Source organism: Panthera uncia (genome assembly GCF_023721935.1).
Source record: "Panthera uncia isolate 11264 chromosome E2 unlocalized genomic scaffold, Puncia_PCG_1.0 HiC_scaffold_19, whole genome shotgun sequence".
NCBI lineage: Eukaryota > Metazoa > Chordata > Mammalia > Carnivora > Felidae > Panthera > Panthera uncia.
In genome coordinates, this window is record NW_026057588.1 from 32,476,946 (window position 1) to 32,493,709 (window position 16,764).

Here is a 16,764-nt window from a genome sequence, read left to right on the forward strand (position 1 = left end):
GACCTGATTTTGGCTCAGGTCATGATCCCAGGGTTGTGGGATCAAGCCCCATGTCAAGTTTCTCACTGAGCATGGAGCCTGCTTAAGATTCTCTCTCTCCCCTTCTGCCCCTCTCCCCCACTCACGCTCTCTCTAAAATAAAATAAAATTTAAATTAAAAAAATTAAAATAAATAAATAAATATTTGCTATCCAGCTTTTACAGAGCAAGGCTGCTGACCCCTAGCCTAGTGCCCTGGTGACCCTGGTGGCTACAGGCTTCAGGTAACTCACAGGTGGTCTTCATTTGGCCCACACAGTGTCATTTTAAAATGTAAATTTGGAGATGTTTAGATCAGACTGTTAAGTTTGTCCAACATTTTCCTTTTACAAATGAAAACCTTGAGGCCCAAAGAGAAAATGATTGCCAGGTTCAAGCAACAAGTTTGTGACAGGGCTGGGACTCCTAGTCCGGTACGTGTCCCACCTAACCCAACTGCTTCTCCCTGGCATAAAGCATGTAGACAGCATTGTGCTGGCATTTTGAAACTCATGTGTCATCCATCTGTAATAGATCATCCATTTTGATCTTATCTCATCAGTAGTTAGCTTATCTGATCACTGTTATTTCAAGATGAAGCCAATCCCCATGACTCCCAGGCCCTCACTGGCTAGAAAGCTGGGTAGTACGTGGTTGCATCACATTGGATCTTGATCTTATCCCGTGGAATCAACTTAAGTAGCACAGAGCCTGTCTGGTCTTGTGTAGAAAAGCTAGGGGTTTGGAGTGGAGCTACTGGTCTATAAAATGAAACTTCCAGGTCCAGGGCCTGAGCTCTTTAGGACAAGTGTCAATGCAGAGGACAGATTGTTGGCCGTACCCATGCAGCAGCACCACAGGCCACAGTGAGTGGGATGGGAACTATTCTGGTCAGAACCCTAGAGGCCATCATTCCTGCAGGCCTGTTTCAAATAATAGTAAGCAGATGGTGGAGCTTGGGAGGAGGTGCTACAGGAATCCTACAGTGGACTCAGTGACAGGTTGAGGGAGGAGCCGGCTCATTTTTTCCATGTCTCAGTTGTTAGGTCTCCTAGGGGAAATGGAGGCAGAACAACTGTTGAGTTTTGGAGTCCTACCTCACCTGAGTTTGAAGGGGTATTCCACTAGGGACCATGGGTATGGTGCCTCACCTCTCAGAGACAGATTTTTGCGACTCACCACCAGGATAGAGCTCTGGCTGGTCTGCGCCATGTTCCTAGCACCGAGGACAGTGCCTGGCCAAAGCAAGTGCTTAGCCAGCATTGTCAAAGGAGCTGCTAGCAATTCAGGTGTGTGTTTAGAGGATGGTGGGTTGGGGGGATGGTGGTGGCAGGAGAGACCACTTTCATATAAATATCAAACACCCAAGTGTAAGACCTTGTGAAAACACGAAAATAGCTATTACCAGGTGTTCACTTCAGCAGCTCATATGCAGAATAACTGTTACCAAACATACCAAGGACCTGTGGCATGCCGGGCACCAGGCTAAGTGCTGAGGGTATAGATGTGAAGGAAACAGACACGGCCTCTTCTGTGAGTTTGGTCCATGAGCCTCAGCCAAAGGGGCACCTTTTTCTCTGACTTTATGCCGTCAAGCTCTCCCTGGTAGAATCTAGTAGAATATAAGCATATGATGACAGCTGTGATGTGTCATTCCTAATTGACTATAAACTAGTGATCTCCATGTAAACTAGTGCCTTGTGGTCAGTAGAATTCCAAGATGTCCCCCAAGACTCCCCACCCACTGGTGTATGCACCCTGTACAATCCCCAAGGCTGTGGGTGTGATAGATTCTATTATTAGGTTCTGTTTTGTTATATGATTACATAATATAATATGGCATAGTTGACCTTAAGATAGGGAGATTATTGGGTGGATCTGACCTAATCATATAAGCCCTTTGAAAGCAGAGAGTTTTGTCTGTAAGAGGAAGTCAGAGATTTGAAGCATGGAGGGAATTCTCTAAGCAAGAAGTTCTCCATGGCTGGCTTAAATATAGAGGGACCTTGTGGCCGCCAGGATAAAAACAGAGACCTTAGTCTTACAACTTCAAGGAGATGCATTCTGCAAACGGTCTGTGAGCTTGAAAGAGGACCCCAGATGAGAGCCAGCCCTGGCCAACGTCTTGATTTCAGCCCCACGGGACCCTACCTGGGCAGAGAATCGAGCCACACTGTGCCTGGACTCTGTCCTATAGAAACTGAGGTGATAAAAGGGTGTTGTTTTATGCCACAAAATTTGTGATGATTTGTTACACAGCAAGAGAGAGCAGATGTACCTTTTTAGAAGTAGCCACCTTAAGTGACCGGTGTCCCGCTCAGCATCACAAATTGCTGTCCTCACACCTTGAGGGCCCTGCCCCACCGGAGCCAGGGACTGCCTTACAGGTGCCCTTGCGGTCCTTCCTTTCCTGCCCTGTCTCTCTGCACTGCGGGGTTAGTGCCTTCCCTCTGCTCTCCTCTCCCCTGTGACCTGCTGGTTTGCAGTGAAGTCCTACGCTGCCCCCCCACTGCCCCACAGCCCACCCCCTCAGTCTGGTCTCTGACCCATGGCACTTTCCTAGGCAGAGAACTACATGCAGGAGGTGGAGCAGGAAATGAGCCTTAGAGAAGGGAGGTCTGGCAAGAAGAGGAACAAGGAGGGTGGTGGCCCCCAGTGCCCTGAGTCCCCCAGGCACATGGCTCTAGGCTTTATTGCCAGGTCTAAGATTTGATACTTTGGGCATAATGCCCCAGCACCCTCCTCTCCCAGGCTTTTCCTTAGCTCGGCATGTTCTTCCCTCCCCTCTTACCTAGACACGCTTGATATAACCCTTCAGCTCACTTTCCAGCATCCTATCCCCCAGGGAAACTCGACCGCTGTCCTCCCCTTCTTAGGGCTCAGCACAGTTGCAGTTTTACTTTGTTTCTTACACCTCCATGTAGCCCCCAAGCCGGCCTCTGGGCGGCATGGCCTAGGTTGTTCTGCTGGCCAGTGCCTGGTGCTGGGTAAGCGGAGTCTCAGAACTTGAGCGATCCCCTCAGAGTCACTGGATTCTGTCCCTTGGCCCACTCTTCAGCCCAGCAGAGTGTGTCCCAACTACTCCAGGCTGACTCCTGCTGGGAGACAAAGGTGCAACAGAGGCAAATCTGAGAAGCAGGGGCCTGGGGGGAGCTGGTGAAAGGTAGCCGCAGGTGATGATGGGAAGCTGCAGGGCAGCTCATGCAGGAGTTGATGATGCCAGCAGGCCCAGCTCGGACAGGCATTGGAGACGGGTGGAGCCCATGGAGCCCATGGGTTCAGACCCTGGTTAACCTCTTGTCTCTACGACCTTGGGCAAATTTGTTTCACCCTCTTAGGAGTCAGTTCTTTCACCTATAAAGTGGCATAATGGCACCTACCTCGGGGGGAGTATCTCTCTCTCTTCATCTAGTAATGGCAGCTGTTTGTGTGAGTGTCTCCATGTGTCAGGCACCATGCTCAGCACTCTGCCATGTTTATCTCCCTTAAGCCTCTCCCTACAGCCCTGTGAGGCGACCATGTTTAGAGAGGTTCCAGGACTTGCCCAAGGTTTCTTTTAGTAAATGGTGGGGCAGGGTTTGGATCCTGGTGTGTCTGGCCACTCTGCAGGTCTTCACCTCCCCCTCCCATCTGGGTGCCAGCATTCTAAAGATATGGGCGGCTGTGAGAAGGGCAGGCCCAAGTTCCTGGACAGTCTCGTATTGTCCTGCTTAATACATGTCCTGTAGTCCTGAGCGATCATCTTTGCTAAAGACTTGTGGTGTTGTTATATTTCAGAGCAAGCTACAGCGATCAACGGAAATGTCCATCCATCTGGACAAGGAGATCTTGCTGAGAAATGAGTTACTTGAGAAAATTGAAAGCGAAACCCTGCAAGCAGAGGAGGTAGGAGAGGGCAAAATGTGCTGTTTCTGGTGTTTGTCTCCTTCTGTCTACAAGGGCACGAGCCAGTGCACACCAAGACCCAAGCCACCTTGGTTTTTGTCTAGAAAAGCCTAGACCGTAAGTCAAAAGAGCTCAGGGCCATCGAAAAGAAGAAATGGCACCAGGAACTCACAGCCCAGTAGTGTTGGCATTTTATTGCTAGGTTAGGGTCTAGAGTCAAAAATCATGTAGAAAGCATGAAGCAGTCTAGAAATCATGTAGAGTCCAGATAACACTCGAGAATTCCTTAAGTGACCCATAAAGTATCATATTCAAAGTGTTTTGTATACAACCTCACAAAAAGTGTAGAATGCGTGTAAAAATCGGTATGAGAAAAAGTACACATGCCAAAATATAGTGTTCTGTGTAAAGGAGAGAAAGTTCTTTAAACATGTAGTTTTTACTCGGTATAGAGGATGCTGGGATGATGGTCACAGTGTGAAAAGATGTGAGCCCCTTACATCTACATTGTGAGTTAACACTCTCACTATTTTGCTGAGCGCATACAGTTGAATTTTGGCAAGTTAAATACACGCAGGATGTGACTCAGAGGACTTTTTTGGAAAGATGGGGGAAAGAGCATCAGCTTTGGTGTTGCCAGTTTCTAGCTTTGAACATGCCTTTTAATTAGACAGGCCTCAGTTTCCACATCTGTGAAATAGATGTCACAACCCTTGTGGTGATCCATTAGAACCAGGATAGCAATGCTTTGTCAGCCTCATAACTTATACGGTTATTAGTGACCTTGTCTTGAATGGGATAAGTGTCCCCAGCAGTATGTGTGGCCCCAAACCTGTCTATGATAGCTGAAAAGCCACAGGATGACTACAGCTGACTCAGTTTTGTCATGGCATCCACGTTGTTTCCTTGATGGAGAACCAACACCTGCAAAAAAACCCATCTCGGTACAGAGTGGCCGGTAACAAAGTTCAAGGAGTAGTCTGTGTGCTCTCTCCATGCAGAATTTCTGTGGTATTTATTTGTTTGGGTGGACATTTATTAGATTATAAGTAAAACATAGCATCGGTTTTTACAAGCCTGGCTTTCACTGCTTAGTATATTTTAGTTTTCTTGTTACCTTTTTTTTTTAACAGCTGTATTGGGTTTTAATTCATGTACTATATAATTCACTCATTTAAAGCACACATTTTAATGGTTTGTAGTATATTCGCAGAATGGTGTAACCATCAGCATAATATTTGAGAACATTTTTGTCACCCTAGAAAGAAAGTCTGTACCCGTTAGAAATCCTTGTCCATTCCCCACTTCACCTCACTCCTGCCCTCCAGCCCTAGATGAACACTAGTCTACTTTCTGTCTCTGTGAATTTGCCTGTTCTGGGCACTCTATTTGTGTGTGTATGTATGTATGTATGTATGTATGCGTGTATGTATGTATGTATGTATTTGTTTATATTTTTGAGAGAAAGAGACAGAGAGAGTGTGAGCAGGGGAGGGGCAGAGAGAGAGGGAGACACAGAATCCGAAGCAGGCTCCAGGCTCTGAGCTGTCAGCACAGGGCTTGACTCTGGGCTTGAACCCATGAACCACGAGATCACGACCTGAGCCAAAGTCGGATGCTCAACCGACCGAGCCACCCAGGACACTCCACTGAAAAGAGATCATATAGTATGTGGTCTTTCATGACTGGCTTATTCAACAATATTTTCAAGATTCATGTTGTAGTATGTGTCAGTACTTTGTTTCTTTTCATGGCTAAATAATATTTCCTTGTATGGATGTAGACCACGTTTTATCCATTCAGCGGTTAAAGGGTTGTTTCCCATGGGTTGTTTTTGGCTATTACGAATAATGCTGCTATGAACTTTTGCGTACAAGTATTGTGTAAATGTATGTTTCCTCTTCTCTCGGACATAGAGGTAAAAGTAGAATTGTGACTTAAATATGGTGACATTTTTACATTTAGAGAAACTGCAAAACTGTTTTGAAAGGTGCTGCACTTGGGGCTCCTGGGTGGCTCAAGTTAAGCGTCTGACTTCGGCTCAGGTCATGATCTCACCATCCGTGGGTTTGAGCCCCGCGTCGGGCTCTGTGCTGACAGCTCAGAGCCTGGAGCCTGCTTCGGATTCTGTGTCTCCCTCTCTCTCTGACCCTCCCCCTGTTCATGCTCTGTCTTGCTCTGTCTCAAAAATAAACATTAAAAAAAAAAAAAAAAGAAAGGGGTTGTACCATTTTACCAACATTTCACCAACACATGAGGGTTCTAATTTCTGTACATCTTCACCAATACTTGTTACTTTCCACGGTTTTTTGTTTGTTTTCTAATAGCTGTCCTAGTGGATGTGAAGTGATACCTCATTGTGGTTTTGATTTGAATTTCCCTAATGACTATTAACATGGAGTTTCCCTTCTTTTGCTTATTGGCCATGTGTCTTTTTTGAGAAATATCTATTCAAGCCCTTAGCCCCTGAATAAGTTTTTAATTGAGTTATCTGTCTTTTTATAATTGAATTATAGGAATTCTTTATGTATTCTGGATTCAAATAACTTGTCAGATATATGACTTGCAAATATTTTCTCCTGTTCTGTAGGTTTCCTTTTTACTCTCTTGATGGTACTGTTTACAGTTTTTAATTTTGGTGAGCTCTAATTTATCTATTTTTTTCTTTTGCACTTGAGCTCAGTGTCATATCTAAGAAACCATTACTTGGGTTGCCTGGGTGGCTTAGTCGATTAAGTGTCTGACTCTTGATTTTGGCTCAGGTCATGATCTCAGGATCGTGAGATCGAGCCCTGCTGGACCTCTTAAGATTCCCTCTCCTTCTGCCTCTCCCCATGTGCATGCACGCTTTTTCTCTCTGAAAAATAAAATAAAATAAAATAAAATAAAACCATTACTTACTATCATGAAGCTTCAGGCCTATGTCTTCTGTTGTGAGTTTTATAGGTCTTACATTTAGGTTTATAATACATTTTGAGTTAATCTTGTAAATGTGAGGAAGGGGTCTAAAAGCTGCCAGAAGAAAGGAGATGAAGTATGTTCCTGGAGTTTGTTGTATTAGCCTTCCTGTTTACCATAGTGTGCTTCTCTCCATCTCTTCCTGTGAATTCAAGTTACCATCTTGTGCTATTTCCTTACTCAAATATAGCTTTGTTCACCCTGCCTTTGTGCTGTCTTTATCAAATATGGTACATTTTTATGTTGCCAGCCCACAATAGAAATATATACACACTGCTTTATGAATTGCTTTTTAAATCCATTAAGAGAGGAGAATATGTCATTATACTGTCGTTTATAATTACTTACACAATTACCATTACTTGTGCTATGTGTTTTCTTCACATGGATTTAAGTTACTTTCTGGTGTCATTTGTTTTCAGCCCGAAGAACTTCCTCTAGTATATCTTGTAAGGGGGGGTCTGCTAGCAACAAATTCTCTTTGGTGTGTGTTTATCTGGGAATGTCTATTTTTCATCTTAAGAAAATAAAATTTACTTTAGGACTGTTTTAGAAAACTGTGAAGAGTGCAGAGTTCCCAAGTATCTCATACCCATTTTCCCCTATTATTAACATCTTACAGTAGAATATTTATTAAAATTGATAAACCATTATCGATGCCTTATGATTAATACTTATAATTAATATTATTCATATATCCTTTTTATCTGATGTCCTTTTCTGTTCCAGGATCCCATCCAGGATAACACATTACATTCAGTGTCACGTCTCCTTAGGTTTTTCTTGGCTTTGACAGTTTCTCAGGCTTTGCTTATTGTTGATGACCTTGAAAGTTTGTGAAGTGGTCAAGTATTTTGTCGACTGTTCCTCTGTTAGGATTTGTCTGCTGTCTTTCCTATGATTAGACTGAGGTTAAATGGTTTTTGGGAGGAAGATCAGAGAGGTGAAGTGCCATTTTCATCACATCCTATCAAAGGAGCATACTGTCAACATGACTTATCACTACTGATGTCAACTTTGATCATCTGGCTGCTGTTATATTCTGTGGGATTGTCCACTATACAGTTACTCTTTCCTCTAATATTCAGACCATATTCTTTGGAAAGATGTTACAATGTGTAGCCCACACTGAAGAAGTGGGGAGTTATAAACTATTTGGATCATCTGTCTGGGAGATTAGTCTATTCTCCTCCATTTATTTTTTTAATCATTTATGTATATCAGTATCAATTCATGGATGTTAATTTTAGCATATGTGCTGTCAAAGGGACCATGAGTATTAATTTTATATGTTGGGTTATAATCTAATATTATTTGTTTTATTACTCACATTGTTTCACCTTGGCCATTGGGAGCTCTTTCAGTTGGCCTATGTACCTTTGACATATCCCTGTGTGTGCATGTGTGCGTGTGTGTGTGTGTGTGTGTGGGTAGGTGGGTGTCTTAGCACTTTTTCTTTTCTGGCACTAGAAAATGCTTGAGACTCATCTCATATATTTTCTGCTTCAGCAGAATGGCTATAATTAGCCATTTCTCCAAGGAGTCCAGGTTCCTCTTACTTGAGAATAGCATTAGAAACCAAGATCTGAGTGTGCTCATTGCTTGCTTTCATTTTTAGAGATAGTTTTGCAGGATAGGATATTCTTGTTTGACAGTTTTTTTTTCATTCAGCCCTTAGAATATGTTATCCTGCTGCCTTCTGGCTTCCAGTATTTCTGATGAGAAGTCAGCTATTGCCGTTATTTGGTTTCCTTTGTATGTGATTACTTGTGTTTCCTTGCTGCTTTCACTATTTTCTCTTTGCCTTGTCATTCAACATTTTGGGTATGATGTGTCTGGGTATGGATTTCTTTCCAATTTGTTACTCAGAGTTTGTTGAGCTTCTTCGATATGTAGCTTAATATTTTTCATAAAAATACTTTTCATCAAATTTTGGAAGTTTTCCATTATTGGAAAATGGAAATGATGGAAAACCATTGTTTCCTTGAATATTTTTTCCTTTCTCTTCCTCCCCTCCTTCTAAAATTTCCATTACATGTATGCTGGTACATTTAATGGTGTCTCACATTTCTCTGTGATTTAATTTTTCTTCTTTTTCCTTTTTCTTTTGTTTCAATATTTTAAATGTTTATTTATTTATTTTAAGAGAGAGAGATAGAGAGCAGGGAAGGGGAAGAGAGAGAGGGAGACAGAATCCCAAGCAGGCTCCACACTGTCAGCATGGAGCCTGATGGGGTCTCGAACCCATTAACTGTGAGATCATAACCCGAGCCAAAATCAAGAGTCAGATTTTACTTAACCGACTGAGCCACCCATGTGCCCCTCCTCTGTGCTTTTCCTATTTCATGATCTCTAATCTCTAATTGTTTGTTCTGCTGGCTTAAATCTGTGATCTCCTCCAGTGAATTTTTCATTTCAGTTACTATGTTGAAAATATTCCAAATTTTTCATTTGTTTTTTGAAAAAATAATTTCTACCTCTCTATAAATATTCTCTATTTGATGAAACATTAGCATCATATATTCCCTTAATTCTTTAAAAACGATTGCCTTGGGGTGCCTGGATGGCTCTGTCAGTTGAGGTCTGACTCTTGATTTCAGCTCAAGATCCCAGGGTCATGGGATAGAGCTCTGCTTAAGATTCTCTCTCTCCCTCCACTCCTCTTCCCCACTTGCACACTCTCTCTCTAAATTAAGAAAAATGGTTGCCTTGGTTCTTTGAACATATTGATAATAACTGTTTTGAAGACTTTGTCTGCTAAGTCCACCATCTGGACTCCCTCAAAGGTGGTTTATGTTGCCTGCTTTTTTCCCTTTGTGAGTCGCACTTTCCTGTTTCTTTGCCTATCTTGTAATTTTTTTAAAAAAAGTTTAGGTATTTATTTTTAGAGAAATGGTGGGGAGGGGCAGAGTGAGGGTGAGAGAGAATCCTAATTAAGCTCCACTCTTTGAGCACAGAGCCATATGCAGGGCTCGATCCCACAGACTGTGAGATCATGCATGACCTGAGCTGAAATCAAGAGTCTGACACTTAACCGACTGAGCCACCCAGGCATCCCCATCTTGTAGTTTTTGATGAAAACTGGACATTTTAGATAATATTATAGCAATGCTGGATACTAATTCCACCCACCTTTTGCTCATTTAGTGATTTGGCTTGACTATTAGAAATAGATGTTATAGTCTATTTCTCTTGCTATTGATAGCCTCTGGTGTTGCTCCTTAAAGGAGGAAGCCTTGATTGTGGGTAAGTGTCCCTGACAACCAGGAATGACTGGTGTTTCAGCCGAGTTCTCTTTGACTCTTTCCTTCATCTTCCAGCTAAGCATCTGGCTGGTCTGCTTCTATTGGTATCATACCCAGCTGTTAGCCTCCATTAATTACTAGCTGATTGCTCTGTTGCTTTCACCAACCCTCTGGGACATTAATTGCTGCACATTCTGATCAAGTCAAAGTCAGTCCCCTTTGCAGGGACCTCTTTGGCAGTCTTTGAGGTTTGCTCCAATCCCATGAAGTTTCTTAATGGTCTCCTTACCTGGTTCTGTTAAACATCCAGCTGGTCTATTGTTTGTTGGTACTATTATCATAGAACTTCCAGCTGCCTCCTAATTGCTCACCCCAAAGATCTCCATTGTTTTCCAGAAAGTACTTAGGCATGAACTCCCCACACTTTGTTCCAAATTCAGTCAGTCCCTCCAGGCAGCACTCTGGAGCTCTCTATTTTACAGTCTCTCCCCATGAGCAAAACTTCTGTATTGCTGCTAAGACCTAGGGGTGGGAACAGTGGCCTGCCTGTCTTGTGGTGACACCCCTGCTCTACAAGTGAAGTGCTAGGTAGGGACTGCAGTTCCCGGTCTTCTCAGCACCTTCCTTGAGGCAGTAGAACTTATTTTTAATGCCTTGGTTCTTGCTCCTTCATTACACGTTATCTTAGGTATTCTTTAATCATTGTCCTACAAGAATGTCTAGGTACCTGTTTAGATGTCCCCACAGATATATGCTAGACATAGCACATATTCACTGAATGCTCTTGACAAGTTTTATGGCATTCTGACAAGTTAATTAAAAAATGCTTTTATTGATTTGCTTCAGAGTGAATGAAAACAGTGCTTCTCAAACTGGAAGGTGCAAACCAACCACCTGGGGATCTTGTTAAAATGCAGATTCTGATTGGGTAGGCCTAAGGGTCTTATTTTTACCCACTTCCCAGGTGATGTACTTTGTGAAGCAAGGAATTAAAAGACAATGCTAGGCTAGGAAGATTCAACATTATAAAAACGTTAGCTCTGTTTGAATTGATCTGTGACATCATGGTATTCAATTAAAATAACAAGGAGATTTTTTAATTTTTATTTTTATTATTTTTAAAATTTTTTAACATTTATTTATTATTGAGAGACAGAGAGAGACAGAGCATGAGCATGGGAGGGGCAGAGAGAGGAGGAGGAGACACAGAGCCTGTGTCAGCACAGAGCCTGATGTGGGGCTCGAACTCACAAACCATGAGATCATGACCTGAGCCTAAGTTGGATGCTTAACTGACTCAGCCACTCAGGTGCCCCAAGGAGATTTTTTTTTTCTTGTTGAAACAATTTTTACTTTATTTATTTATTTATTTATTTAATATATGAAATTTACTGTCAAATTGGTTTCCATACAACACCCAGTGCTCATCCCAAAAGGTGCCCTCCTCAATACCCATCACCCACCCTCCCCTCCCTCCCACCCCCCATCAACCCTCAGTTTGTTCTCAGTTTTTAACAGTCTCTTATGCTTTGGCTCTCTCCCACTCTAACCTCTTTTTTTTTTTTTCCTTCCCCTCCCCCATGGGTTTCTGTTACGTTTCTCAGGATCCACATAAGAGTGAAACCATACGGTATCTGTCTTTCTCTGCATGGCTTATTTCACTTAGCATCACACTCTCCAGTTCCATCCACGTTGCTACAAAAGGCCATATTTCATTTTTTCTCATTGCCACGTAGTATTCCATTGTGTATATAAACCACAGTTTCTTTATCCATTCATCAGTTGATGGACATTTAGGCTCTTTCCATCATTCGGCTATTGTTGAGAGTGCTGCTATAAACATTGGGGTACAAGTGCCCCTATGCATCAGTACTCCTGTATCCCTTGGATAAATTCCTAGCAGTGCTATTGCTGGGTCATAGGGTAGGTCTATTTTTAATTTTCTGAGGAACCTCCACACTGCTTTCCAGAGCGGCTGCACCAATTTGCATTCCCACCAACAGTGCAAGAGGGTTCCCGTTTCTCCACATCCTCTCCAGCATCTATAGTCCCAAGGAGATTTTTTTTTAAAGGACTTAAATATATTGGCTCCAAAATTTTGGAAGATTAAATAAGAATATCCCCCAAATTCTTAAGTAAATGAGTGGACTAGCCCTACCATATACTGAAACATGATATGAAATTACAGTATTAAAAACAAGCTCATGAGGGGCGCCTGGGTGGCGCAGTCGGTTAAGCGTCCGACTTCAGCCAGGTCACGATCTCGCGGTCCGTGAGTTCGAGCCCCGCGTCAGGCTCTGGGCTGATGGCTCGGAGCCTGGAGCCTGTTTCTGATTCTGTGTCTCCCTCTCTCTCTGCCCCTCCCCCGTTCATGCTCTGTCTCTCTCTCTGTCCCAAAAATAAATAAAAAACGTTGAAAAAAAAAAAAAAAAAAAAACAAGCTCATGAATAAACTAGAAGTTCAAAGAAAAAATATGTCTATGATGAGCCCCATTACAGATCACATATATGTCATATATATTATCAAGTATCTGATAAAGTTTTTATATGATGCATCTAGTTTATGATAAAGATATCTTCACAGTGAGGCACAACCAGATTACTCAATAAATGATTTGGGATGGTGAGGTAGCCATTTAGGAAAAAACGAAAGTTGTGAAATTAATCCAGATGTATCAGAGATTTAAGTATAAATGATAAAAACATTAAAAGTCCTAAACTTAACAGTGGGAACGTTTTTTATTATACTCTTGGAATTGGGAGGATTTTTGAAGTATAAGACCCAGAAACATAAAATCAATAAAGTCAGTTACATAAAAATGAAGTTTTTCCAGTGTAACAAAAACCATCATATGCAAAGCCAAAAAATAAATATCTAGAAAAATGTGTTGACTTATATCACAGGGAGTTAATTTTCTTAAAACTTAAATATCTTTTACAAATTAAGAAAACTCTAACAAAAAAATTTTAAAAAATGGACAAAAGATTTAAACAGTTTACAGAAAAGCAAAAAATCTTATATGAAAGATGTTCTACCTCACTCATAAGGAATGCAAAATAAAGCCATAATGAGATACCATTTCCCCTCTCCTAGATTAACAAAGATAAAAAATTCGGTAAGACTGTGTTGAGAGAACGGAGAAAACACAGGCAGTCTCAAACACTGCTGCAGAGGCAAAATTGGCTTGATTGTTCTAGAAGGCAATTTAGCACTCTTTACCAAACATACACATATGTTCATAGCAGGGCTTCTCCACCTGGACACCACTGATATTTTAGATCAGATAATTCCTTCTGGAGGCTGTCCTATGCCCTGGAAGGTGTTTAGTAGCATATTTGGCCTCTACCTACTAGGTGCCAGTAGCACTTCCTGAGTTGTGACAACCAGGAATACATCCAGACATTGCCAAATGTCTCCTGGGGGCAAAATTGCCACCTCGGAACAGACAATTTCACTTTCAGTAGTTCATCCTACTTATGTACTTGTGTATTTAGAGTATGACCATACCGGGAAGATTAGTAATCACAGGATTGTTTATGGTAACAGCAAGAGATTGAGGAACTAAGTGACTTGTTTGAGAGGGCTTCTATACAATGGAAAATGATGCAGCTGTTAAAAAGAATGAGTCAGTTTTTTCTGCGCTGATACAGAAAGGTCTTCAATATTTACTAAGTGAAATAAAGTTGGAGGAGTAAAAGTGAATAGCACTGGCTATTCTTTGTGCAAAAAAGGGAGATATATATGTTTATATGAATGTAGATCTCTAGAAGAATGCACAAAACCTAAAAATAGTGCATACTTCTGGGAAAGGAACTGTGTGGCCAGGGAGAGGGTAGGACGGGAGATGGTCACTCTGTATTTTTATACCATTTGAATTGTTTTACCTATTCAAAACAATTGTTAAAACAATAAAAGAACATTGCTGATTCAAAGAATCCACTCAATTAAAAGAAAAACACCAGGGGCACCTGGGTGGCTCAGTCAGTTGAGCTTCCGACTTCGGCTCAGGTCATGATCTCACGGTCTGTGAGTTCGAGCCCCACGTCGGGCTCTGTGCTGACAGCTCAGAGCCTGGAGCCTGCTTCAGATTCTGTGTCTCCCTCTCTCTCTGACCCTCCCCCGTTCATGCTCTGTCCCTCTCTGTCTCAAAAATAAACATTAAAAAAAAAAAAACACTAGTTAATTTTACTGTATGATAATTTCAAAAATAAAATTTAAGGGGTACCTGGGTGACTCGGTTGGTTAGGTGTCCGACTTCTCATGGTCATGGTCTCACAGTTCGTGAATTCGAGCCCCGTGTTGGGCTCTGTGCTGACAGCTCAGAACCTGGAGCCTGCTTCGGATTCTGTGTCTCCCTCTCTCTCTGCCCCTCTCCCGTTCACACTCTGTCTCTCTCTGAAAAATAAACAAACATTAAAAAAAATAAAAATAAAATTTAAAAAGACAGAGATTCCTCAAAAAATTGAGTAACTATTGATCCAGCAGTTCTTCTTCTGGGTATATAACCAGTATAATTGGAAGCATGAACTTGAACAGATGGTTGGCCACCCATGTTCATAGCAGCATTGTCCATGATAGCCCACGGATGGAAGCCACCCAAAAGTTCATGGACAGATGAATGGAGAAGCAAAATGTAGTGTATACATACAATGGAACATAATTCAGCCTTAACTGGGTGGGAAATTCTGCATCTACTACAACATGGATTAACACTGAAGATATTGTACTAAGTGAAAGAAGCCAGTCACAAAAGGACAAATGTTGTGTGATTGCCCTTATATAGGTACCTGAGTAATCAAATTCATAGAGACAGAAAGTAGACTGGCAGTTGCCGGGGCTTGGGGGAAGTAGTCATGGGTAGTCATCATTTCATGAGTACAGAGGTTTAATTTTGCAAGATGAAGAAAGTTCTGGAGACAGATGGTGGTGAAGCTCATACAACAGTGTGAATATACTGAATGCCACAGAACTGCACACTTAAAAATGGTTAAAATGGGCAACTTTATGTTATGTATATTTTACAGAAAGGAGAGTTGAGACTGATTAAATCAAAGTGTACTTAAATACATAGTTTCCCCCCCAAAACCCCACCAAACCTAAAAATGAAAACATATTCCTTAATGAAGGAAGAAAGGCAGGGAAAAAACACTGTTTTAGACTGCACTTAGTGTTTCTGAACTAGATGAAAAACATCACCAGTTGTAAAAAATAATAAGAATAACCAGAATCAGAATCTCGCAATTTTCCCCACTCCTTTGAAAATTTCAACATTATTTTGAGAACTACATTGAAACTGGGGAGAGATGCCAGGGTCAGTAAGCCAGAACTGCCAGGGATCCCTGGTTTAATTGGTCCTTCCCAACCCAGGACCGGGCCAAGGCTGAGGCCGTGAACAAGAGACTCCGCAGACAGCTGGCTGAGTTCCAAGTGCCACAGGTGATGGTTTACGTGCGGGAGAAAATCCTAACTGGGGACCTGGAGAAGACCATCAAGATGTGGGAAAGGAAAGTGGAGATTGCAGAGGTAAGTCTCCGAGAACCCCAAGACACGCAGCCTTTCATGTCCGTCACGTTTTTGTCGAGGGTTTCATTTTTCAAGCTAAGAGTACAGGTGTTTGGACAGGTAATGTCTGTGAGAGATCTCAGCAGTCGCTTAAGTCTCTAAGGGAAATGAAGGATGCCCTTTCCTTTTGGTAAGTTCCCTTTTCAGTGTTAGGGACAGAAAGAGACTCTGTAGTAATATTGTTTTTAGTTGCTTGTTTTCTTAATGAATTCTGGAAGCTTCTGAATCCCTTCCCTCACCATTGGTGATGTAGTGATTGCTACTTTATACATGGAGAAGCCAGTTTTTTTTTTAAAATAAGATAATGGATTTTTAATATCACTCAGAACCCGATTCCACGCATTTACATAGTTGCCCTGGGTCTTTGTTTTGAGAACCCCGCAGCCTTTTCCTGAGATAGGTGTGCTCAGAGCACCCTTGCTCCTGGTAAGCGCCAGGGAGAAATGGGAAACAAAATGCAAAACAAAGTGCGGAAAAAGAAAGCCCCAGGTCTGCCACAGGCCCACTTGCAGACTGAGAACACTTGAGACATCAGTAGAGTAGCTTAAAAACCCGGTCAGGTCACTTGGGAAGCCTGGCGTTTTCACATCCAGACCCAGGCTCCGGTTCCCACAGTACTTTGTCCTGCCTTTCCCGTGGTCACTTGGTGGCAGAGGGTGAATTAGGATCCAAACTTGGGCCTTTCAGATTTGGAGCCGAGAAGTAGCAGAGAAGCACAGCAGGAACCTGCAGCTTCTCACTTCACTAAACAGAAACCAGCTCTTTAGAAGATTCTTCCAGACTGGCTGACTCTTCCACACAGAGTCACCTGCCTCACCACAGGGCTGGATGCGGGTTGTGTTCTGAAAAATCACAATTGCTTTTTCCCAAGTGACCTTCTCCCCTCACCCTCTTTTTCCTCTTTGCAGATGACCTTAAAAGGCTACCGCAAGGCTTGGAATAAAATGAAAACCACCAATGAGCATTTGCAGGCAATTTGTCCCCCTGGGAAGTAGCCAGAGGGAGGCCACAGCTGCAGACCAGAGTGATCCATTAAAGTAATCAGCTCCTTTCCAGTCAAGGGGTCCTCTCACTGTTCCCTGTGCTGCTTGGTGT

The 16,764-nt window shown here is 42.3% G+C and overlaps 1 protein-coding gene across 2 annotated transcripts in view; it reads left to right on the top strand.

Moving 5' to 3' along the window:
* The window catches only part of CCDC113 (coiled-coil domain containing 113), a 28,022-nt gene extending 11,298 nt beyond the window's left edge, over positions 1 to 16,724 (top strand). Inside the window, exons 7-9 of one of the 2 annotated variants that reach the window (XM_049622374.1) lie at positions 3,796 to 3,903; positions 15,475 to 15,630; positions 16,357 to 16,627. In XM_049622374.1, the coding sequence (XP_049478331.1) occupies positions 3,796 to 3,903; positions 15,475 to 15,630; positions 16,357 to 16,458 (366 nt within the window). In that variant the 3' untranslated portion in view covers positions 16,459 to 16,627. Of the gene's footprint in view, positions 1 to 3,795; positions 3,904 to 15,474; positions 15,631 to 16,356 lie in introns of both variants that reach the window. The other variant, XM_049622375.1, reaches the window with a different exon arrangement.
* The last annotated feature ends 40 nt before the right edge of the window (positions 16,725 to 16,764 follow it).